Consider the following 26,631-nt stretch of genomic DNA (forward strand, 5'->3'; position numbering starts at 1 on the left):
AAGATGTCAGGTACATAAAACATACGTATTCAAGGAAAGGTAGGACATGTTATTTGTGTTCAGGACAGTGGAAATAAAAATGTCCTGTGGTGCCTCTCATGCTCCCAGTCAGCCAGTTTGACATCCTACCCCCCCCCCCCCCCTTTCTTTCTATTTAAAAAACCACCAAGAACTCTTTAGAAAAACAGCATTCTTTCCTGCCTATTAGCTAATAACTTTGTTTTGTGTGACATAAAATTAAATATAAGATACATAAATCCAGTAAAGACGGGACAAGTAAGACAGTACTCATTTATTCAATCCTTAGGTCCTAGCATTTTTTTCTCTCTAATCTTACTACACCTTTACTTGGCGTGCTTTCCTTTCTGGGAAAGAATCTATTACCTCATCAAAGATCATCAAACGTTTTGCTACATGAAAAAATGAAATGTCATTGCCTAATATTGTAAATCTGTTAGTACAAATAGTACCCCTGAGTGGTGTGGTTTCTTGATCTGATTACAAGTATTTTGTCACTGTCTGCTAGATAAAACAAAATAGGCCAGCCTAATCTTGTGCACAGTAACTTTAACACACACCAAATAAACAAGATTGTTTTGGCACAAATGGTCAGTTTCATAACACAACAGAATGTAATTCAAGAAGTACCAATATGAAATGCCTATTAGGCCTACTACAAGCAAAAAGCTTTACATTAGGAAATTGTTTCACATTTCATTCATACGCTCCAGCTTCTCAAGCACGAGATCGAAATGTAGTAGTACAAAATTTTTATATAAATTTGAATCTTCGTATTCTTTAAATGAAACAACAAGTTCACTGTTACCAGTCACCGTTTTATTTTTATTTCCACGACGCGTTTCGAAGGTTTAAACCTCCATCATCGGGTGGATTTACATTAGTAAGTATTACATTTGTGTGTGTGTATTGTGTTACGATTTTTGGAGGAACTTGTGGCACTGCCTAGTGGAGAAACGAAACGCTATTTCAGAATATGGTTTAGGATTAATTTTGACAAAAAATTAAACTGATATCTAATGGTAAACATTAAATAAGTAAACTACAGTACCTTCAGTGATCACAAGTTCCTTTTGCTGTCGTAACACATCACATGTATACTGCCACATTTGTAAACAAATATGGCGTCTGGAATCAGCTGGGTGCAAGGTTCGTATAGCAGAAGTGAAGACATAATCGCAAAGTGCAAAGAATATACATCATAACAATATTATTACAGAATAATTGCTTTAAGCATTTAGCGGTGTTTGTTTATGTGTATGTACTTCAGGTGGTATATAAATCCAATTCTGACATGTTAAAACAGCAAACATTCGTACTCGTTTGTACAATCACATGAAATGTTAAAATGGCTTAAACTTCATACTTATTGATAACAATTAGGTGAAATGTTACAGACTATAATTACAATGATCATATTGGCTACAACAGTAAAATCATACATACATTACACTCTTTGATTGGGGTTAATAAACAGATGTGAAGTGAGGGGGTGGAGTCAGAAGGAGAGGTAGAGAGAGAGAGAAAAAGTGTGTGTGTGTGTGTGTGTGTGTGTGTGTGTGTGTGTGTGTGTGTGTGTGAGTGAAAGGGGGGAGAGGGGGAGAGGGAGAGGGAGAGGGAGAGAGAGAGAGAGAGAGAGAGAGAGAGAGAGAGAGAGGGAAGAGTGATTATATGGGAGGAAACATTTACATGGCAAGGAGTCTTAGGATTGCATGTTGCATATATTACCTGCCTAAAGGTTGGGGTAATACATTGGTTAATGCTATAAACTGTGCAGATAGATATACATTTGTGCCAGTAGTTGATGTACATACAGTTTTAAGCTGACAAGGGGCACAAGCTGTTGGTGTGATGAATTATCTGTGAGTGAGGTCAATCTCTTGTAGTCTTGGCAGCTGTCAATATTTATGGTAAATATTAGGGGTGTGTGTGTGTGTGTGTGTGTGTGTGTGTGTATGCATTTTATGAGTGTAGGCAGTTGCTGAAAACAGAGATGATACTATTGTAAATATTGTCATTTTTGTCATTTAAGATAGATTCTGGTTGTTCCATTTGATGTTTGTATATTTGGAGTGTTTTAAGGATGTCTAGTTTTCTGCCTTTTGGTTGGATGTGTAAGATGCTAATACTTGTGTTGTTAATATGGTGTTTTGTTTCATGCAGGTGGGTAGCTATTGCTGATGTGTGATATTTTTTGTTTTTTAGTGCTGCCATGTGTTCCTTGAACCTAATCTCAAATGATCTGCCTGTCTGGCCTATGTAGAAGCAGTCACAGTCCAAACATTCAATTTTGTACACACCTGTGTGATGAAGTGGGTGTCGTGTGCCGATGTTGTGGGGTAACTTCTGTCCAATCTTGTTATCTGTTGTAAAGGATATGCTTATGCCTTTCCGTTTGAAGACATTGGCAATCTGGTATGAAATGTTACCCAGAAAGGGGATTGTATGGAAGATGTTATTTTCTTTTTGTTTTTTGTGTTGTGATTCCTTTGCCATTATTGAGTGTTTTAGGGTGTCTACTATGGAGCTGTTATAACCATTTTCAATAGCTGCTTGTTTTATTATTTCAATTTCTTGATTACATTTATCTCAATCTGTTTATTAACCCCAATCAAAGAGTGTAATGTATGTATGATTTTACTGTTGTAGCCAATATGATCATTGTAATTATAGTCTGTAACATTTCACCTAATTGTTATCAATAAGTATGAAGTTTAAGCCATTTTAACATTTCATGTGATTGTACAAACGAGTACGAATGTTTGCTGTTTTAACATGTCAGAATTGGATTTATATACCACCTGAAGTACACACACATAAACAAACACCGCTAAATGCTTAAAGCAATTATTCTGTAATAATATTGTTATGATGTATATTCTTTGCACTTTGCGATTATGTCTTCACTTCTGCTATACGAACCTTGCACCCAGCTGATTCCAGACGCCATATTTGTTTACAAATGTGGCAGTATACATGTGATGTGTTACGACAGCAAAAGGAACTTGTGATCACTGAAGGTACTGTAGTTTACTTATTTAATGTTTACCATTAGATATCAGTTTAATTTTTTGTCAAAATTAATCCTAAACCATATTCTGAAATAGCGTTTCATTTCTCCACTAGGCAGTGCCACAAGTTCCTCCAAAAATCGTAACACAATACACACACACAAATTTAATACTTACTAATGTAAATCCACCCGATGATGGAGGTTTAAACCTTCGAAACGCGTCGTGGAAATAAAAATAAAACGGTGACTGGTAACAGTGAACTTGTTGTTTCATTTAATGTCAGTAACAGTCACGGTAAAGCCTAACCTAAAAATGTTCGCATTTAAAGTCTTCGTATTCTTCCGTAATTTGTGTCGTGCCCTGTTTCTTCTCCTTCGTCATTCTAACAATCTTGTCATCACTAATTATGTAACTATTCCTACCAGTATCAAAACTTATTCACCAGTTAACTTCACTAGCTCTGCCACAATCGCCGGTTTAGTTACCCCACGTTTATTCTCTGGTTAGGCGTTATTACATGTTTGCACAATGCGTTTTCTGTGCTACTCCCAGGACAGAACTTAAGCGGATGCTAGCCAGGGACTGTACGACTGGCCCTTACTAGTGTAGCCATCTGGCCAAAAACTTTCAGTCAAAATTTCATTCTCTTGGATACACCGAAAAGTTAATATGTAATTTTTCATGCCTTTTATTCCTGTTAGTCGTTTATTCTTACTCTGATAGACTCTATGGATTTCATTTATAATTATAACAATGCTGATCATTTGCAAACCCAGTCAACATAAGCAGCGATTGACATTCACCTGTTTGGCTTTATTCCGCTCAGCTCCTGTAGCCCTGTCCCCTTTTGTCTGCATGAAAGTTTATTTCGAGATGCGACGGGGATTCCTCTGGCAGAGACATCATGTACACTATGAACTAATTCAAAAATCAACTTACGATTCATCCAGAAATCAAATTGGAATGTGTTCAAAAATTAACAGGGATGAGTTTCCAAACCATACGAATAATCGATAGACCAATGTGCACTCGATGCTCAACACTTTGTGAAACAAGGTTTTTTCCTCGAGTATGAATTGGTAGCCAATCATCAATTAAAAATAAAAAGGTATTATTTTCAGTAAAAAATTATGATTCAATAATAGTTATCATTTTCATTTGACACGTGCAGAATTCAGGTAAAAGTAAACAGAAGATGTGTCTGGCAAGAATTGAACTGGCAATCTTAGGATTGTAATACTATGAACGCAGCTACGGGCAACTATGATAAAAGGTTTAAAACGTTTTTTACTTGACACAGATCAATCTTTAAAGTCAAATTTTGCAAATGTCTGAGGAGGAGGAAAACAGTTTAATGTTCCACTGACAACATGGTCATTAGATATGGAGCACAAGTTCGCATTGGGAAAGGGAAGAGAGGGAAATCAGCCGTGCCCTTTTGAAGGAACCATCCCAGCATTTGCCTTAAGCAATTTAGGGAAATCGTGGAAAACCTAAATCAGTATGGATGGATGCGGGTTTGAACTGTCATCCTCTTGAATGTGAGTCCAGTGTGCTGAAAACTGTGCTACCTCACTTGGTCGAATGTTAGGAAAGTTCATTGTACTGCTTTATGAAACGTGTCCGAACACTCTTCACCAAACCCTGGAAATATGGAGAAAATCACAGAGGGCAGAGCACCTGTGAGGTCTGTTTCCAAGCAGCCCATCTGGGATGTCATATGCACTACTTCAACCCAGTTGTAGCACAATTCAGTGAGTTGTGGATAGCAATTCATTTAGCCATGGATCGGGATCCCACCTCATTGCTTTCCATGCTTTGGGGCATCCATGTTGTTTCTGTGATTAGGGTGGAAGGGGCTGCTAAACATTATTAGGCATGTTGTTGTTGTCGTCGTCGTTGTCAACTTTATCCCACGCCATCCTCATTATCTCTGCGTAATTACTGCAACCCACATCCTCCGATCCCACTTACCATAGTCAAGCATCTGTTTTCATCCCCCCCCCCCACACACATATATATTCCCCCCCCCTTCCAATCCTCCATAATCGAACACTGCTGATTCATAATGCCTCAGAATATGATCTATCAACGATCCCTCCCTTTAGTCAAGTTGCGCCATACATTTCATTTCTGCCTAATGTGAATTAGTACCACCTCATTAATTATTTGATGTATCCTACCTAATCTTCAGCATTCTTCTAACAGACATTACGAAGGCTTCTGTTCTCTTCTTGTCTGAACTGTGTATCGTCCACATTCCATTTCTGTAAAAAGCTAGACTTGTTTTCTTGCCAATTCTGGTGGGCTCTGTGAATCCGCATGGGAGTATACAAAATATTCACAATATAGTACCTATAATTTTATTAGTTTTCCTTTGTACAACTCACAGCTCAACAGATTTGCTTCTTTGCTCATAATAATTTCAAGTCTGTTAATTTTGCTCTCTTTCCTGCTGTCAACCAAAATGTAATAACAAATTTTATTTATTATTCCTATTCACACCTGTAAATAGTTGTATAGGATGAAATGAAATGATCGTATGGCATTGTTGGCCGGGAGGCCCCATGCGGGGAAGTTCGGCCGCCGGACTGCAAGTCCTTTAACGCCACTTTGGCGACTTGCGAGTCAATGATGATAAAAGACACGCAACACCCAGTCATCACGAGGCAGATAAAATCCCTGACCCCGCCGGGAATCGAACCCGTGGCCCCGTGCGCGGGAAGCGAGAACGCTACCACAAGATCATGAGCTGCGAACGTTGAATAGGATGATCTTCAGTGAGTCAGCACCCAGTAGTTAACACCAATGAAACACTGAACTTTAACCACGAGTGTAGCGAACCAAAAAATGTGTGCTGCAGTGTAGTGTATGTTCTTTCACAAATGCCAAACCAACACTTAATAACAGGAGCAAGTTTCAGGACGAGATAGAGAGAGAGAGAACTGCAACCAGATCAGGCAATTTCCAACACTACACTTTTTTTCAAATGAATCTACACTCACCTGATTGGTGCACGGTTCTGCACGAATCGGAGGTCCCTCAACTGGCATCTCGAGAAGCCCACCATTGTTCCTCAGGAGGCGAGAAGCAAGTTCTGCTGTAACCATGCGGAGATGCATCTTGCGGCCTCCCATGACAGGGCCAGCCACCTCACATATTGACCCCCTGCCACCTCGGCAGACGTCCTCCACGAGACGCAACACCCTCCGCCGCCCGAGAAGCGATGGTGGCACTCCGAGCACAGTGACCCACAGCCGTGCCCAGTGGCTGCGCTTGTCCAGGCCATTTGCCTCTGCTGCATTGCTCGACCTTTGTCATGGAAAGTAATTACTGTATTAACAACTGAAGAATTGCAGGAATTTGAACAATATTACAAGCTATGTTCACATGTTACACATACGAGGTCCATTAGAAAAGTATCTTTTTTTTTTCTGCAGGCACCTGATGGATTAGAATCTAATACACTTGCACGAACCGACCTTGAAGCTTTGTGCACCCTTGAATTTTTTCCCACCTGTTGCAGGCAAGCAGCAGCTGAGTGGGGTAGCGTGCAGTGCTTGTGTCTTCTTCTTTTTGCAAGAAATAATGGAATGACTGGAGCAGTGCTACTGAATCAAATTTTGCCAGAAACTGGGTGACAGCTAGGTAGAAACCATTCGGAAGACACAAGATGGCTTTTGATGAAGATGCTATGGGCATCACACAGATAAGGAGTAGTACAACCAGTTTAAAGATGGCTGCACATCGGTGGAGATTAGGCACACTCCAGTCATCCATCAATGTGCCAAAATGACCAGGTCATTGTCAAAGTGGTGATGCAGGACAGTTGCGTGACTATCAGAGAAATTGCAGAAGAGGTGAGCTTCATGACTTTACAGCACCTTCCATTGTGACCAAGGATTTTGCCCTGAAGAGAGAGATTGTGAAATTTGTGCCAAAGCTGCTGATGGAGGAGCAAAAGCAACTTCATGCTGAAATCTCATATAACATGCTGGGCTCGACCGTGACCTCAACTTCGTGAACACCATAATCACTGGGTGTATGGGCATGACTCAGAAACCAAACTCCAGTTGTCACAGTGGAAGGATTCTCTGTCACCAAGACCAAAGAAGGCGTAACCAAGTGCACAGGAACATCAAAGTGATGCTGACTGCTTTCTTCGACTCCCACGATTTGGTACACCACAAGTATGCCCTACAGAGTCAATCAATCACCTATGAGCACTACAGGGATGTCCTCTGGCGCTTACATGATGCTGTGCAGTTCAAGAGACTGGACTTGTGGTCATCAGGAATTTGATGCCTCCTTCACGACACTCTCCCGATATGGCCTCCTGTGACTTCTCGCTGTTCCCCAACTCAAGAGGCCACTGAAAGGAACACGATTTCAGACAAGAGAGGACATTATGCCAGCAATGACAGCCAAAATGAACTCCATTCTGAAAGACGCTTTTTCGGCATGCTTCCAACAATGGTGGCAGCACTTCGAGAAGTGTGTGGAGTCCCAAGCGAACTACTTTGAGGGTGATTAGATGTACAACACCCCAAGGTAAGCCAGTCTTCTTTTTCTTGGCCAAAGGTTGCATACTTTTCTAATAGATCTTGTATGAAGTGTGCCACACAATTGTTTATTAGTCACTTTGGTAGAGCCTGACCTTGGGAAGATCAGTTTGCATTCCAGAGAAATGCAGGAATGTGGAAAATAAAACTGAGTCGACGACTTGTAAGACGGGGTAAAAAAGCCAATATACTTGCAGGTTTATATATAAAGTTTTTGCCACTGTTGACCTGACTACTCTCTTTGATATTCTGAAGTAGAAGGGACAAAATACAGTGGGCAAAGGGAAACTCACAACTTGTACAGACACCAGACTGCAACTGTAAGAGATGAAGGCCGCAAAAAGACAATAGTCGGGTAGAAGGGAGTGATACAAAGATGCAGCCTATCCCAAATGTTATACAATCCGTACATTCAGTAAGCTGCAAAGGAAACCAATGATAAATTTGGAGTGGGAAATCTATCAATGACAGCAAAGGACTATGGAGAGCAGCTGAATAGAACGGATAGTGTCTGGAAGAGAGGTCTCAAGGTAAACAACAACAAAAGTAAAATTAGAGTATTGGAATGTATTTGAATTAACTCAAGCAATGCTGAGGGGATTGATTAGAAAAAGAGGTACTAAAAGAAGTAGATAATTTTTGTTATTTGGGCAGCAGAATAATTCTTGAGGGCTAAGGTACAGAGGATATAACTGCAGACTGGCAAATGCAAGAAGTGCTTCTCTAAGAAAAAGAAATTTGATTTACACAATCACACTAGAGATTGAATTGGTGCCAGTTTCTTTTCACTGTCCAGCTACGTATGATCTTCAGAGCCTGTTCCAATGCATAAATACCCATTATACAAGTAACTGGTCATTGCATCACACAAGGACGTAAGTTATAAGCTGTATTTACCAGGCTTCTTGGGCACGTAGACCACAAAAGAGCATTTACCACCGTAGAAAACTAGTTTTTCATGTACAATAGCACATGTGCTTAAGCTGCAACATTTTTGGGAATTTTCCACAACTTTTCTAAACAGAAAAGAAGCCACTGCTTTTCTTTTGACAAGCCATCAAACTGCAAGCAGTTCAACAACAATATGAAACAGTTCCTAGACATGAGACATTTGATGATTTATCAACCTGAATCATCAGTTGAAAATACATAATTTACTTTTTTTTGGTTGGATTTAAAATCAGAAAGAAACGTCAGAAGTCTTAAAAAGCCAAATGTTCATGCAAATACAGGTTCAATAATTCAGCTTTGCTTCTGTCAGACATAATCTATTTCAGCAGTTGTCCATAGTAGGACGTGATCAAGAACTTAATTGGAATATAGATGCCATACTGGAAAAGGGTCTTTTGAATTGCCTTTAGTCAATTTGGTGGATGGAAATTTCATGATAACGTTGTGGCGACGAGTTCTAGCAGCTCAGGTTGGATATGCTTTGGCTCAATCGTACTTGTTCTTGCCGTAGAAGTGATTTTTGCTTTTGCATTGGTCATCACATGGATCACTACTTTCATCACTCATTCTCTGTTCCACTTTGCTCACAGTGGGTTCAGTTTCTTCAAGATTATCATCATAGCCACTCTAATCTGATTCCTCTAACCATCTGCTCACAGTTTCCTCAAATTTAGGATCTGAAATGTTCACACATTGTTTTCAATTTGAATCAGATCCTTTAACTGCAGAATTCCTAGGTTCCTACATATTTCAAATGCTACGAACTAGAAAATATCAAGCCTACGCAACAAAAATAAAAGCAGGAAAAAAAGAAAAAGAAATACACAAGCAATGTAGTGCTGTCAAGATGAGTACAAGTGATTTTCAAACAGATGTCACCCATGTTATAGAAGCTCTCGAAGAACACATCACACACTGCCAATCTGCTCACAACTAAACTCGAAGCTAATGAACCTATGGACGCAATAATGGGAAGGGAACAGACTAAACCGCAACAGTTGATAAAAGCATGAAGTCAAAGAGGCCACACCATGTTAATCAAAGGTGAATTGTAAACATCTAAAAGACTTGATGAATAGTATAAGATTAAGATTGTATGCTATCTGCTTGCCTACATGGCATTGTGACGACTGTTGGCCATCTTGGTTTCTATGACAGTAATTATTAAGATTTTGGGGATTATTTAAAATGCCTTGGAATCATTGCTGTTTTGCTCTAAGTATGTCTCAGGCCAGTGCTGGTACTATACTCGTTGGGTGTGGGTCATCACTGATTGTATGACAAGACATTAATACAGTTGCAGATGAGCATGTTGCAGGTATCTAAATTGTAATTAATGTATGTACTATGAGAGCAGCAACACCTGGCCTGAAGCATATTGCATACCAACCAAGAGATCTACCAGAACAGATCGTGCTTTTACATAAATGAGCCAGCTGTTTTTTGCTGGACGGAATATAGAAGATTTTGTTTGGTCCACCTGTTTTTAATGAATACAGATGATTAACTGTGTTCTTAAATTTTATGGGGTGTTAAATTAAATCGCATTTGTGAAATTTAACCTGCTAGATGTTTTTAAACAGTAAATTGCTCAAAGTGCCTCTCTACACTTATTTTAAATATTTCTCTCTCTTGTGATATAATATTTTCAGGAAATTTATAGAGTCCTAATACAAACCACACAATAGGCCACAAAAATAAAATAAAATATTAAGAAGGCACAACACAGAATTCACTGCTATAACACAAAAAAGTGTTCCTAAGGCTAGGTTTACCTGCCAGTTAGCAGGCAACACCACTGAACGCTTTCTTCCTGAAAACTGTTGGCAAAGACATTCTGTTCCATGCACAGTGTGTGAATGCCAGCATGGGAAATCACTGTGTCTGTGACATTACATGTCAGACTGCAGTCATCATTGTAGTTTAGATGAATTAGCAAGTACCATTTTTTCTTTGTACATGGATTTTGTTGTCTACTGGCAATGAGAGGTGTTCCAAAAACAACATAGGTGAGTTATTTTTATTTTTTTTTTAATGGGGGGGGGGGGGGGGGGCAGCAGAGCACGTAGGCTGGAATAAACACTATTACATGTTGTAATTGTCTGCCCATCCTGACCAGTGACTAGAACTCAATGGGTATAAACTGAATGCTTATCCTAACTGCTGCTGTTTTTTTATTCAGTACTAGCTGAAAAATCTGGTGTTGCTTGGGTATTTGTTTATAGCTGTGCACAAAATTCATACACATGGAATTTAATTTTGACTTATAATGCTTTTTTCGTATATGGCATATGAAGAAGTGTTATCAGGGACATGATAAAGAGCTTCACCAATATCAGGGAGAGCCACCTAGAGCTGGCTGTGCGAAAAGCAGTTAGCACTAAGGTCCACGCCCACAAATCACAGCATCTAGCCTTGTACTTTGTTTACGTTCGTGGCATAATATAAACTCAACAGGGCGTGTACACATTTAAAGGGAAATGGTTAATTGTTAGAAATAAGAGGAATTCGGGACAGAAAAACTTTTACACCTGAGTGACTTTGTGTCAAAATTTCTACTTCTATGAAATTATATAGGAGCGAAGCAGCTATCAGGCTCTGTTAGAGAAGGGTTCTAAGGAGTGAGATAGAGCGTGACATCCTCAATCAGAGTTATGTCACGTCTTGCTTTTGGAAGGAGTTTCCGAAGAGCAAGCTAAAGCCTGATGTTCTCAAACTGCAATAAGTCTCGTCTCGTTATCTTCATTGGATTCTTGAGGACACAGAGTCCTCAGTCTTTTAGCCATTGTGGTGTAATCAGAAAGACTTCTCATTTTCTACACATTTTCATTTGTAACAAAGCAAAATCAAATGCAGTGAGCACAAAAATCACGAAGCAAGCTCAATCAATTTTTTTTTCTAGCAAATAATATAAATGAAAATGTTTTGAAAGAAGCAAAGTGATGTCATTAAGTTTTTAATACACAAAGCAAAACCAGTAAATCCGCAAACCTTAGACAAGTAAATTCACTTCTGGTATATATTCACAAGATTATGGTGTTTAATTCTGTCACTGATGTAAACTTCTGAAAATACATCTGTCACTGAGTTAAAAATAAAGTAACAGTGCCCTCTATTAGTGACCTGTAATCCTACGTTTAACTTTCCGATACTCGCGAATGATAAAGTACCAATGTGGACACTTGTGAATGCTACATGTACAGCTAATCCAGGCTGAAGTAGTGCATTGAACCAGGAATAAAAGCCAAAGCTGAACAATGATGGGACTGACTTTGGAAGACAAAGGGCTATTGTATTCTATTTGGTATGCTCAGCTATGCGAGAGAACTGTCAAGCTGAGATTACAATTACATTCACATTCTGTATTACAATGTGGTTGGTAATTTTCTTGTGGAACCAACTGCTTTTCATGAGTATTTTATTATATTACACTCTAAGACTATATGGCATATATCTTTAGATGTATCATCCTGTCTCAGTCAGGAAAATAGATGATATGCTCTATTATGTGACAGCTTGCACTGCATAATTCATTGAAGATGTCTGAGCTTTTGTATCCACAGTCAACCACAGGCAAGCTTAATATTTAGCATTCCCTGCTCGAGACAAAGTTAAACTTTGATAAAAACCAATTAGAACATCAAAACTAATGCAAACCTATATTCATGAAATATAGTTTTCAAGCATGAATATTTTCGCATCCAGCGAGTGTTCTAGACACTTACTGACACAGGAAGCTGAGGAGTCAGTCCAGTTAGGTGATGTTGAGATGGCTATCCGAATATTTTGAAGAAGTCATAGAGCACTGCCAGCAAATACACGAATGAATAGGTAAAACTTGAATAACTACCTTTTTTAATATCTGTCTGAGCAAAAAATTAATAAGAGACTCAAATGGAAGTACACTATCCCCTAGAGGGAATTAAGTATGAATGCGAGCAGAGCTAGAGCGAACATTACAAGTCCAGGCCCCCAGGCCCGACCTACATAGATGTCCATCCTGAATGGCTGTCTGAACTGAACTCACTCTCAGACACTGTCGCCTTAGCGTTTGAACTGTGTGGCAGGATACGCCATCCCTTTCACATCGGCACTTCCAAAAACTGCCTTGTGGGGCCTCGTGTGATTGTATATGGTCGCCGCCAGCCCATGCCACACCTTGTGGCTTCTCCATGTGAGCTCACCTGATACCTAATGAGTCTATGTGACATTTCAACCTATGCCTTAAGTGACCCCTTCATGTAGCATCTCCTCTGTACTATGGGTACTTCCTAGAAAGCTTATTCATTCTGGCTTCTGTTCTTTTGCCTTTCAGACACTGCTTTTTTTAAATATGCAATACCTCCATCCCGTAGGGAACAATTTGCAGATACTGTCCTCAGCATCTATATACTAAATTCTTTACAGTTCTCCACAATAGAAATACATATAAATCTAACTTTTCCTGTATGAAACACATTTAAATTTTTACAATATCATTGTTACATTCTGATATCTGAAATAAAGACCCCTTTCACTTTACAATATTGGACATTTAATATAATATTACTATTTTCTTTTCTGGTGGGATAGGTATAAATTTTCATTTTACAATAAACTTTACAATCAACAGCACTTGATACACTGATGAGAACTTCATAACATAATTACAATTTTAATATATGAAAAACACTTTACCTAGCTTTCACACATTCTTCCAGTGTTACCTTTCTTCAGCATTGGTCCATTTTTGTTTTAACACTCTGATAAACACAAACTTTAATATTACTTTACGTATGTCTGGAAGTCACTGGAGATCTACAAAAACTTCTTCTCTTCACTGTCTCTAGACGTCCTAGGAGGAGGATACCTGACTATGTCTCTCTCTGGGCACTTACTGACATTAGATTTATCTACAACTGTCACTCATTTTTTTGAAAACAGACTTAAAACAGTCTTTGTAACATTTACAGTATTTACATACACATAGACAGCTCTAATCTCTATCACATCTGTTTCTTTAGCGTCCCTTTCCCTAGAGAAGTTACCATGAACTTAATTGATGTATACATTAGTGTATGTTGCGATAATGCTTATTATGTTTTCATCCACGAACAAATTCAGAATTTCTATTTCTGTCTTTTTTATACGAGTTTGATTTTTTGGTCCAGGCAAATGCGTAATAAAATTACAAGGTAACTGCAATCAGTTTCAATACGTCTAAATTTACCCACATGAAATATCAATTGAATCTAGGAAAACAATAAAGTAATACAGACTTACTTTGTTTCAGATTGTGACAGCAGAGCTTGTGCGGATGACAAATCTCCTCCAGACTATTAATAATGTTTCATACACAATGTATTTTTCGTAACTGAAAGACAACAATGATTGGAGCTAACAGAAAGGTACTGAAAATGGCACAAACTCAATCCAGCCCTGTCAGACAAAACTGGGCAGGAAAGTCATATGGATGACGAGTGTCATCTGCGCGAGCAACGGAGGGTTAAAAAAAGACACTATTTTAAAAAATGGATTTTTAAAATTTTCCATTTTGTGGCCTGCAATATCTTTGTTGGGGGACCAAATAAAAATCTGAAAATTTCACAGTTAATAGACCTTTACGATACCAAACTCCAGTATAAATTTCAACTTTGAGATTCAATTGGAAGTTACGGAAAAAAGATTACAAACACGAGTCAAAAATACGTTTTTTAACATCTGCGATATCTGGTAGGCTAATCAAATAAAATATATCAATTGCATAATGTAACACACCACATTACACTAGATAATGATTATTTGTGGATACAATGATGTGGTAATTGTTTCAGCAGGCTAACAATTGCACCTGCAAGCCTATACAAGTTTGACTGTTGTCTTCCCCCTTACACCAACAATTGTCTACTCACACTTATTTAGCGTTGTATACATGGAAGAACCCTGGAGATACTAGAAGGTTTCAGATAGATTATATAATGGTAAGACAGAGATTTAGGAACCAGATTTTAAATTGTAAGACATTTCCAGGGGCAGATGTGGATTCTGGCCACAATCTATTGGTTATGAAATGTAGATCAAAACTGAAGAAACTGCAAAAAGGTGGGAATTTAAGGAGATGGGACCTGGATAAACTGAAAGAACCAGAGGTTGTACAGAGTTTCAGGGAGAGCGTAAGGGAACAATTGATAGGAATGGGGGAAAGAAATACAGTAGATGAAGAATGGGTAGCTTTGAGGAATGAAATAGTGAAGGCAACAGAGGATCAAGTAAGTAAAAAGACGAGGGCTAGTAGAAATCCTTGGGTAACAGAAGAAATATTGAATTTAATTGATGAAAGGAGAAAATATAAAAATGCAGTAAATGAAGCAGGCAAAAAGGATTACAAACGTCTCAAAAATGAGATCGACAGGAAGTGCAAAATGGTCAAGCAGGGATGGCTAGAGGACAAATGTAAGGATGTAGAGGCTTATCTCACAAGGGGTAAGATAGATACTGCCTACAGGAAAATTAAAGAGACCTTTGGAGAAAAGAGAACCATTTGTATGAACATTAAGAGCTCAGATGGAAACCCAGTTCTAAGCAAAGATGGGAAAGCAGAAAGGTGGAAGAAGTATATAGAGGGTCTATACAGGGGTGATGTTCTTGAGGACAATATTACAGAAATGGAAGAGGAGGTAGATTAAGATGAAATGGGAGATATGATACTGCGTGAAGAGTGTGACAGAGCACTGAAAGACCTATGTTGAAACAAGGCCCCGGGAGTAGACAACATTCCATTAGAACTACTGACAGCCTTGGGAGAGCCAGTCCTGACAAAACTCATGCCATCTGGTGAGCAAGATGTATGAGACAGGCGAAATTCCCTCAGACTTCAAGAAGAATATAATAATTCCAATCCCAAAGAAAGCAGGTGTTGACAGATGTGAAAATTACTGAACTATCAGCTTAATAAGTCACAGCTGCAAAATACTAACGTGAAATCTCTACAGACGAATGGAAAAACTGGTAGAAGCTGACCTCGGGGAAGATCAGTTTGGATTCCGTAGAAATGTTGGACCATGTGAGGCAATACTGACCCTATGACGTATCTTAGGAGAAAGATTAAGGAAAGGCAAACCTACGTTTCTAGCATTTGTAAACTTAGAGGAAGCTTTTGACAATGTTGACTGGAATACTCTTTTTCAAATTCTGAAGGTGGCAGGGGTAAAATACAGGGAGCGAAAGGCTATTTACAATTTGTACAGAAACCAGATGGCAGTTATAAGAGTCGAGGGACATGACAGGGAAACAATGGTTGGGAAGGGAGTGAGACACGGTTGTAGCCTCTCCCCGATGCTATTCAATCTGTATATTGAGCAAGCAGTAAAAGAAACAAAAGAAAAGTTCGGAGTAGGTATTAAAATCCATGGAGGAGAAATAAAAACTTTGAGGTTTGCCGATGACATTGTAATTCTGTCACAGACAGCAAACGACCTGGAAGAGCAGTTGAATGGAATGGACAGTGTCTTGAAAGGAGGATATAAGATGAACATCAACAAAAGCAAAATGAGGATAATGGAATGTAGTCGAATTAAGTCGGGTGATGCTGAGGGAATTAGATTAGGAAATGAGACAAAGTAGTAAAGGAGTTTTGCTATTTGGGGAGCAAAATAACTGACGATGGTCGAAGTAGAGAGGATATAAAATGTAGACTGGCAATGGCAAGGAAAGCGTTTCTGAAGAAGAGAAATTTGTTAACATCGAGTATTGATTTAAATGTCAGGAAGTCGTTTGTGAAAGTATTTGTATGGAGTGTAGCCATGTATGGAAGTGAAACATGGACGATAAATAGTTTTGACAAGAAGAGAATAGAAGTTTTCGAAATATGGTGGTACAGAAGAATGCTGAAGATTAGATGGGTAGATCACATAACTAATGAGGAGGTATTGAACAGAATAGGGGAGAAGAGAAGTTTGTGGCACAACTTGACTAGAAGAAGGGATCGGTTGGTAGGCCATGTTCTGAGGCATCAAGGGATCACCAATTTAGTGTTGGAGGGCAGTGTTGAGAGTAAAAATCGTAGAGGGAGACCAAGAGATGAATACACTAAGCAGATTCAGAAGGATGTAGGCTGCAGTAGGTACTGGGAGATGAAGAAGCTTGCACAGGATAGAGTAGCATGGAGAGCTGCATCAAAACAGTCTCAGGACTGAAGACCACAACAACAAAAACAACAACAACAACAACAACTTATTTAGCTAGAGGTTCTTTAAGTGTGCAGTTGAAAAATGGTGTCTCAGTGTTCTGTTGGTGTTGTTATTAATGAAGCGTGTCAAAAGAGTGTACGAAGTGTATCCTAAAGACATTACTTTAATCGAAGATTACAGTTGAAGAAGAAAAATTTTTGTTTTACTTATGAGTTGGCCCAGAGGTCTTATCAACATGCAAGTACCATAAAATGAAATACTTAAAAAAATTTCCATCACCTTTTTGGTCAGTCTTGCATGGTCCCTTTTGAGAAACATAAGAAACCTATAACAAAAGGTCTGCGAGAAATAACATTTGATCATTACTCGAACAATAAAAGCCCTTTGTCAATCTCATACCAGGAAAATCACTGTGTCAAACATGTTATTCTAAGATATTTGTAATTCCCAAGAGAAAGGATAGTGAAACCTCAGACACCAAATTTTGTGACTTATCAGCAACCATTAAAAAAGTATATACTGCTTGTGAAATCCTGGTTGTATCGCCTGCTAGTAAAATTAGAAAACTAAGCCAAGATAAAAGACCAAGTGCCTTGAATACAAAAATTGAGAAAGTGGTAGCTACAGTCAAAAAGAATTTGGAAGTTTCATTTCAAAATACAATTTGTATTAAAACAGATGGAAGTTCTAAAACTTCACCAACCGATTATGATGATTTGACAGAAAAACTAAAAACTAAATGTAGTACTTCAAACAAAGAGGATAAAATTAAGATTATCAGTTTACTGCAGAATTCTTGGAGTCGAGCAAAAGTTAGTGATGAATTTAATGTGTCAGAACGTCTTGTTAAGTCAACAACACAATTAGTAAAAGAACAGGGATTTTACCAGCATTACAAAAGGAAAGTGCATCTAATATGGTACATGAAAACACAATCAATAAAGTTATTAAGTATTATAATGCTGACAACAACAGCCGTTTGATGCCTGGCAAAAAAGACTGTTTCATGAAAGATAACGTTTCTAAGATTCAAAGTCAAAAAAGGATAATATTGTATAATTTAAATGAACAATTCACTGAATTTACAAAAGAAAATCCTGACATTAAAATTGGAAAATGAAAGTGTTTCGAGTTGAGACCAAGATGATGTATTGTTGCAGGGGCATCTGGCACCCATAATGGTGTTTGTTAGTATCATCAGAACGTAAAGTTGATGATAGATGGGGCCAATCTTAGAGTTGGCTATAAAGACCTTTTGGAAGTTATGGTACGCAATATTGACAGTTAAAATTGTATAATAAAGGGAATATGTGAAGATTGTCAAGGCAAACAAGCCTTACTTGACATGTTTGAATAATCCAAAGACGACAATTTGATGCCTGACAATACCTGACAATATAAAATACAAACAATGGGTGACACAAGACAGAACGGAAATGGTGACAGTCATAAAATCATGAGAAGAGCTGTTTGAAGTATTGGTGGCTAACCTTGAAAATCTGAGACTGCATCATTTTATTGCAAAAGCTCAAAGTAAATTTTTGAAATACAAAAAGCGAATCTTGGCAGCTGATGAATGCTTAGTTCTTGCTGACTTTTCGGAAAACTATTTCTTTTTTGTTCAATATGAAGTACAAGGGCACCACTGGGTAAACAAACAGGCCACAGTTCATCCATTTGTATTCTATTATAAAGATGAAGTTAAACTAATGAGCAACAGCTTTTGTGTCATAAGTGACTACCTTGAACACAACACTACAGCAGTGCACATTTTTCAACTAAAATTACGAAACTACATTAAACAGCACCACCCTTTTATAAAACAACTGATTTACTTTTCAAATGGGGCAGCAAGTCAATATAAAAACAAAAAAAAATTATTAACATCTCCTTTCATAAAGAAGATTTTGGGTTTGATGTAGAATGGCACTTTTTCGCTTCATGCCATGGGAAGAATGCTTGTGACGGTGTCAGAGTTACAACAAAATGAGCTGTCACAAAAGCAAGTCTGCAGCGGACCGATGACAATCATATCATAACACCTTAAGAAATGTTTGAATTCTGTAAAATTAGCTATGTATTTGTACAATGAGAGGAAATACAAGAAGTCTATGACAGTGTCTTGAAGGAAAGGTGCAACACTTGTCAGAAGATTAAAGGCACTCGACCTTTTCATTGTTTTGTACCCCATTCACACAATTTACTGAAGTGTAAGATCACATCAATTTAGCCTGATAGTGAATTTCATCAGCGTGGAAAACTTGTACAACTGGTTCTTCAAAATAAAGACATAGTGGCTTGTGTTTACGATGGACAGTGGTGGATTGGAGAAGTTGATAATATTGACTGTCAAAACCAAGATTTACATGTTATATTGTATCACCATCCATGACCAAGGACATCTTTTAAAAAAATTGGTAAGGATCAAGTTTGGATGCCACTTAAAAATGTACTAATGAAGCTGTCTCCCATGAAATTTACAACTGTGACTGGATACAATTATAATCTAACACCCAAACTGAGTGAACAAATTTCTCAAATGTTCAATGAGAAATCTACTAAAAACAAATATCACAAGAATAATATAATGTAATTAGTAGGCTTATTTCCAATAAAAAAAGTAAGTAATCCTAGATATGATTAAATTATATACTGTAACTGATATATTTTATTCCATAAGCCTAGATATTGGAGATGTTAGAAAACATATTTTGACTCGTCTTTGTAATTTTTTTCCATAACTTCCAATTTAATCTCAAAGTTGAAATTTATACTGAAGTTTGATATCATAAAGGTCTATTAACTGTGAAATTTTCAGTTTTTTTTTTTTTGACCCACAACAAAGATACTGCAGGCCACAAAATGGAAAAACTAAAAAATCCATTTTTTAAAATAGTGTATTTTTTAAAGTGCAAGCTGCTCACCATTGATACTCTAAAAAGTAACTATACTATATAGTGTAATAGCAGAAAAAAATATTAAAGCTGAGAAATTAATCTTTCTTTAGAAAACAACTGTTCAAAAATTGAGTTTTTTTTTTTAATTTGTGGCTGATAACTTTGAACTATTAAAATATATTAAAGAATACATTGAGCTAAGTGATAACAATGTTAATTTGTAGCCCAGTGTGTGTTGAACTAAATGCATTTTATCTGAAAGGCTTAGGACAATCCACTACTATATAACTGTAAAAAATGTAGATGCTTGCAAATACGAAAAAACGCATGCAGCCTGGCACAAACATGGCCGCCATTTCAAAATAATAAACAATAATTTTTTAAAAAAAAATACTTTTGTGATTACTAAACATTGCGGAATGCATTCAGCAAATGTAACATTTTTCTGAGATGGTCAACCAACCAATTATTTTTTTTCTTGGACCACTTGGTATGGATTGATCCTATAATGTCGTCCTCTACCATTTTTTTCAATTTCTTACTGGAGTGCCTCCTCCTGTGCTTGTGGTATTCTGTAGGGTTGCAAACGTATCAAACTACGTTCCACTTTTGGTGGCAGTTTAAGTTTTTGCCTTATACTATCTGGACAATTTGTCTCCTGGCAATAGGAAAACTTCCCTGTACAATTACTAACTCAAATATTCTTCTTGAGGATACTTATTCTCACTTTCAATTATGGCTCATTTTTACTAACATGCTTCACTCTGAACAATTTTCGCAACAATGCCCATTCTCGAACTGCTTCAACTACTAACTGTGGGCATTCTACTGACCCACTTACTGCAGTAGCCACCAGAAAGATCGCGGGAGGCACACATCGGCACGGCGCCTCACGGACGGTAGTTGCCGCAAATGGAGTCCCGTCCACCAGAGGGCACACGAGAATGCGGCCGCGACCTCTGCTAGCGGAACAACAACAACAACAACAACAACAACAACAACTCAGGCAGCACGGGCCAGTCAGTCCACATCGGGCATGCCTGCGAGACAGTTCCCGGACTACTCTGAAGTGCGACAGAAAACGTGAACCATGTTACTACACAATTGGCGACGAGTAGGGTCGTTCTTTCGCGTGTTGCATCGTTGTTCTGGTTTCGCAGCTTATCCGCAGCATGGAGGATTTAGTGCGGGTTTTGGTTGAGCAGCAGACGGAGCTCATGGCCACCATGAAACAAGTGCTTCCGGCGTTGCTCTCCACCCTGTCTGCCATTCCCTCCTCCCTTTCCCCTGTATAACGAGACGCCAGAGGATTGGGACGCATATGAACATCGCCTTCGGCAGCATTTCCAGGCGTTTCATGTTGCCGATGCAGAGGTATGTCGTGCTCTTTTTTTTGTCTTGGATATCTCCCTCACTGTATCAAGTTTTGCGGCAGCTAGCGCCATTGCAGGAACCCTCGTCCTTGTCTTTTGACGCATTGTGTTCATTACTGTCCTCATATTATCGCCGCCGCACGCATGTTGTGGCGGCTAGGGTCAAGTTCTATCAATGCAAGAAGCAGCCCCATCAGTCTTACCGGGCGTGGGCCGCTACCCTGCACGGTCTTAGTCGCAAGTGTCATTTTGTCATGGAGCAGTCGCGAGAGTCGTATGCCCACGTTATGGTGCGCGACGTCATTGTTCATTCGGCCCCTGATAGGGAGGTCCGGCAACGGGCCCTGCAGTTAGAAGACCCTTCCCTCGAGGAAGTCCTGTCCATTGCTCAATCGTATGAAGTCTCTCACGCCGCCGGTCAACAGTTGGAAGCGTGGTGCGATGTCGCGTCCACTGCGTCCGCGGTGGACGACGTGTGAGCGGTACAATCCGGCCGTTAAGGCCGCTCCCGCACGGCGCGTAAACAGAGTTCCGGCCCCTGTTAGCATCCTGTGCGTCGTGCTATATACGTCACGATCGATCAGAGTGCCTCCAGCGTTGGGCCGTTTGTCACAAATGTAATAAAAAAGGACACATTGCTAAAGTTTGTCGCTCAGCCTCGAAAGAATCGAAGGAAGCAGTTACAGAGGACATGGACGTTGATATTCAGGAAGTTTCATCGGGCCAGGCTCCCGACGCATCGGCCCACAAACTCTTTATCGAGGTGTCGGTTCGGTCGCGCCGATTACAACTGCAAGTAGATACGGGCGCGGCAGTTTCTTTGTTGAATGCACAAACTTACACCGACCTTGGGTCGCCCCCGTTGGCGCCAGTTTACCAGCGTCTACGCTGTTATGGTAAACAGTTCATTCCCCTACTGGGTCAATTCACTACCGACGTGACTTACATATCAGTCACTCGGCCTATTACTTTTATTGTTGTCAGTGATGCGAGCTTCGCTAACCTTTTTGGCTTGGATGCCTTTCAAGCATTTGGGTTCTCTATCGCTGACACCATACAGTTGGTCTCCGAAGACATTCCCTATCAATCATTAGAATCTTTGATCTCCGACTTTCCGGATATCTTTGAGGAGGGCCTGGGGCGTGTTGCAGACTTCTACGCACGAGGCAGATCCCCTTGGCTCTCCGCCCTCAGGTAAAAGAAGAGCTCGACTGGCTGACAGCCCTAGGGGTCGTTCTTCCCATTTCTTCTAGTGAGTGGGCTTCGCCCCTCGTTATTGTCAGGAAACCCTTGGGAAAATTACGTCTTTGGGGCGATTTCAAGGCCACCATTAATTCCCAATTGGTGGTGGACACCTATCCTTTGCCTCGTGCTGATGAATTGTTCTCCGCCGTAGCAGGAGGCCAATATTTTTCGAAAATCGATCTTTCGGAGGCTTATCATCAGATACCTCTTGATGAGGACTCCAAACGGCTGGTGGTTGTCAACACCCCGTTTGGCCTTTACCAATACCAGCGGTTGGCCTTCGGAATATCCAGTGCCCCGGCGATATTCCAGTGTTATCTTGAGCACGTCACGTCGACAATCCCTCATTGTATTAATTACCTGGATGACATAATTGTCACGGGCCACAGCACGAAGGAACACTTGCACAACCTTCGCACCCACTTTCTCAAATTCTGGTCCGTGGGCTTGCATTGCAACCTGCATAAGTCAGACTTCATCCAACCGTCCATCGAGTATGTGGGCTACACAACCTCTCGGCACGGCGTCCAGCCGCTAGGAAGTTTGGTCCAAGGTATTGTCGACCTTCCGCGGCCCGCTTCGCTGAAGGAGTTACAAGCTTTTTTAGGCAAGATTGCCTATTACCACCGGTTCATTCCCAGGGCTTCCACCATCGCCCGCCCCCTGTACTGCCTTCTGCGCAAGGGTGTTCCTTTTGATTGGTCGCCTGCATGCGAGCGAGCGTTCACCTTATTGAAAGGCCTCCTCACATCAGCGCCGTGTTTGGCTACTTTTGACCCCCATAAGCCATTGGTTCTGGCTACAGATGCTTCGCAGTATGGGGTGGGGGTGGTCCTGGCCCATCGCAACGCAGATGGTTCCGAGCAGCCACTGGCGTTTGCGTCTAAAACTCTTAGTCCCGCACAGGCCCATTACTCCCAGATGGAAAAAGAGGCTTTGGCCATTGTCTACGCTGTTACCAAGTTTCACCCTTTCTTGTATGGCACGAAGTTTCAGTTAATCACTGACCATAAGCCGTTAATATTGTTATTTGGCCCCGCCTCTCAGATTCCGAATAGGGCGGCCCACAGACTACAGCGCTGGGCCTTGTTCCTCTCTAAGTACCATTATGACATTCATTTTCGCCCTACTGGACAGCATGCCAACGCAGACGCTCTTTCCCATCTTCCGGTGGGCCCAGATCCTAAGTTCAATCGAGGGGAGATTATGTGTTTTCATTTGGAAGTGGCATCCCGCCAAGCAGTTGATGGCTTCCCGATCACTAGTTCTAGAGTCGACAGGGAAACGGCAGCTGACCCGGTTCTCCAGCAAGTAGTTCACCTCATTCAGCAGGGGCGGTCATCCCAACCTCCAGGCCAGGCCTCGGACCCTCTTCGTAATTATTTTGTTCTACGAGACCGCCTCTCCGTCTTGGAAGGAGTTCTCCTTCTGGCTACTGATGATACAGCTCCTCGCGTGGTTGTTCCTGCAAGTTTGCGAAGGGAAGTCCTCACGTTATTACCTGAGGGGCACTGGGGTGTTTCCCGGACTACAACCTTGGTTCGCAGACATGTGTACTGGCCCGGTATTGACAGAGAAATTGAGCACTTGGTGGCCACCTGTTCCCAGTGTGCGAGCCAACAGGCATCTCCCAGGTCAGCGTTCTCTTCATAGCCACCTGCACCCCAGGCATGGGAACGTGTTCACAACGATTTTGCGGGCCCATTTCTCAATGGCTTTTGGCTCATTGTCATTGATGCTTATTCCCGATTTCCATATGTGGTTCGCTGCTCCTCAACCACTTCAGAGGTTGTAATCCAGGCACTAGCAAAAATCATTTCTGTGGAAGGTCTGCCAGTCACCCTAGTCTCGGACAATGGACCTCAGTTTTAGTCGCAGACCTTCCAGGATTTTTGTAGGCGCTTCAGTATTCGGCACGTTTGCTCTCCCCCCCCTTTCTTCCACAATCGAATGGGGAAGCCGAGCGCATGGTGCACACATATAAGACACAGATGAAAAAGTATGTGAACGAATTTCCTGCGGAAGAGGCGTTGACATTTTTCCTGACGGCATACTGGACCACACCTATGGGAGAACGCAGCCCCGCAGAGCTCCTCCAAGGGCGCCAACCTAGGACTTTGCTGCACCTCCTTCGGCCTGGTCCTCGCCAGTCTTCGCAAAACGGAGTACCCGGCTTTCCACCGGGTATGTCGGTCTGGGCACGTGGGTTTGGTCGCAATCCACATTGGATACCGGCAGTGGTCCTGCGCTGAAATGGCCGCCGGCTCTATACCTTGCAGATGGGGGACTGGGAGGTACGTCGTCACCAAAATCAGCTACATCCACGTTTGGGCACCCACCCTCCGACCCCTCGGGCACCGGCTTCCCCATTACCGGCACCTGTGTTGGTTTCTCAGGGGACGCTACCATCCCTCCCCCCTGTGATTCCGCCGCACTGCAATGGCTCTCAGCCCTGGCAGCCTCCAGTAGCTCCAACACCAGCATCGGCATCGTTCGCGATGCCCCAGTGAGAGCCGGCCCCCCTCGCAGGCCCAATTTCTCAGCAGGCTGGTTCATCTGTGGCCGTCCCTTCCCCATCGTCCCCGCCACTGGGTCTTGCCCCTCCTGGGTTGGACCAGGATCCAGAGTTCAACGGCCTGTCTCCCGTTCTGTCCCGGGTTCCGGTGGTGGGACGACGGAGGCCTCTTCGTGTGGGTCACTTCCAGCCGTATTCGAAGGTTCCGGCTCGAGGGTTGGCAGATCCCCTCGACTCCAGCCTTCCAATGGATGTGGAGGTCATCACTCCTGCACGACGCTCCGCCTTCCGATGCAGTGGATCCAAGGGGCTTCACCCCCTCAAGGAGGAGTGCAGCAGCCACCAGAAAGATCGCGGGAGGCGCACTTCGGCACGGTGCATCACAGACGGTAGTTGCCGCAAATAGAGTCCCGTCCACCAGAGGGCACGCGAGAATGCGGCCGCGACCTCTGCCAGCAGAACAACAACAACAACTCAGACAGCACGGGCCGTGCCCAATCAGTTCACATTGGGCATGCCTATGAGACAGTTCTACAGTCTACTCTGAAGTGCGACGGAAAATGTGAACCGTGTTACTACACTTACATTTGCAGTGTTCAGCACAATTCTTAAGGCATTCTACCAATTCTACTTTTACTAATGCCTCATATGGATACATGTCCTTTGTGATATCATTTCAGAATTATAGCCTCTCTCATTTTGTTGGCCTCTAGTTTTATTCGGCACACCTGGTCTTCTCATGGTACTGTTGTTAGTGTTGAAAGAATTTGCTTACACTCTTTTTGCGTATCTCTGGTAATCCCTGTCGCCTGCCTCTGCTGTATTTCAACAGTTAATGACTTCCTGTCCATACTCACTCTCACCTTTCCATGTGTTTCTTACTTTGAACTTAATCCTTTCTCAAAAGGGCCTTCTCTTTCTGTTGAAGTTACTGTACAAAGCTCGCCCTGTGACTCCGTCTTCATTTCTTGATGCACCTTTTGCTTTTTCCTTGAAAAAGTCTTAGACCACCAGCATGTTAAATGGAAGAACTACATCTTCTTCAATCACGAGGAAGCAATGCCTCACTTGGATTCCACTTCTCATTCATAATCAAAGAGTTAGTGTTTTCTGTCCTTGCAGTCGTATTAGCGATTCCCCAAATCCTAATACATTTGGCTGCTTTAAATCATCTGTGATTTCTCAAACTAGGCTTCTCTGCACTCCACTATCCACGAAAAACCTCAGGCGATTATTAATGCCTTCCTGACAGTCCAGTTGTGTAAACTCATTTTTGTTTTCACAGTCGACTGTTAATATCTTTTTCAGGTAACTGCTTTCTATCGCTCTTACTTAGTTTTCCTGGCTTTCACTTTGCCTATGCGCATTCTGTGCATGGAAAGCACTCTCTGTGCAGTCTCTCACATAATGACCAATTCATTTGCATTTAAAGCATGTTATGGATTTAGGCTACACACACAGGCCTCTATGACTTAGCTATTTACATTGTGATCACTGGCTATTCACGATGTTTTCGTTTCCTGGCATTTTACTGATACAACCAGCCTTACTTTTCCTATTCTTTTAGACGTGCAACAGTCTCATGTCATAGGGCCTGACTTCCTGCAACTGAAGCACTTTGTGGCCTCCTTTACGTTTCGTGGCACTGTACCACTGTCTTGGGTGATCATCTGTTCCCTGGCCAAGGCTATCGGCCTCTACACTATCCTAGTGATGTGTGTAACATCTGCTAACATTAACTGCTCACCACACGCTCACACTGTGGTCTTTATCTTGTCTTTTAACTCTCCTTCTTGCATGGTACTTCTGATAGCTTCCCTTTAAGTTGCATTGCATTGTGCCCAACCTTGAGCCCCACTATTCTATGTTTTCCCCACATTCTTCCCCA

At 41.0% G+C, this 26,631-nt stretch overlaps 1 protein-coding gene across 2 annotated transcripts in view; it reads right to left on the minus strand.

Moving 5' to 3' along the window:
• The window catches only part of LOC126106812 (uncharacterized), a 74,904-nt gene that overhangs the window by 24,885 nt on the left and 23,388 nt on the right, over positions 1 to 26,631 (minus strand). For both annotated transcript variants that reach the window (XM_049913207.1, XM_049913206.1), the window contains one exon: positions 6,038 to 6,344. In XM_049913207.1, coding sequence (XP_049769164.1) covers positions 6,038 to 6,344 — 307 coding nt within the window. The remainder of the gene's footprint in view (positions 1 to 6,037; positions 6,345 to 26,631) is intronic.

The sequence above is a fragment of the Schistocerca cancellata genome, chromosome 10 (genome assembly GCF_023864275.1).
Source record: "Schistocerca cancellata isolate TAMUIC-IGC-003103 chromosome 10, iqSchCanc2.1, whole genome shotgun sequence".
In the NCBI taxonomy this organism is placed as follows: domain Eukaryota; kingdom Metazoa; phylum Arthropoda; class Insecta; order Orthoptera; family Acrididae; genus Schistocerca; species Schistocerca cancellata.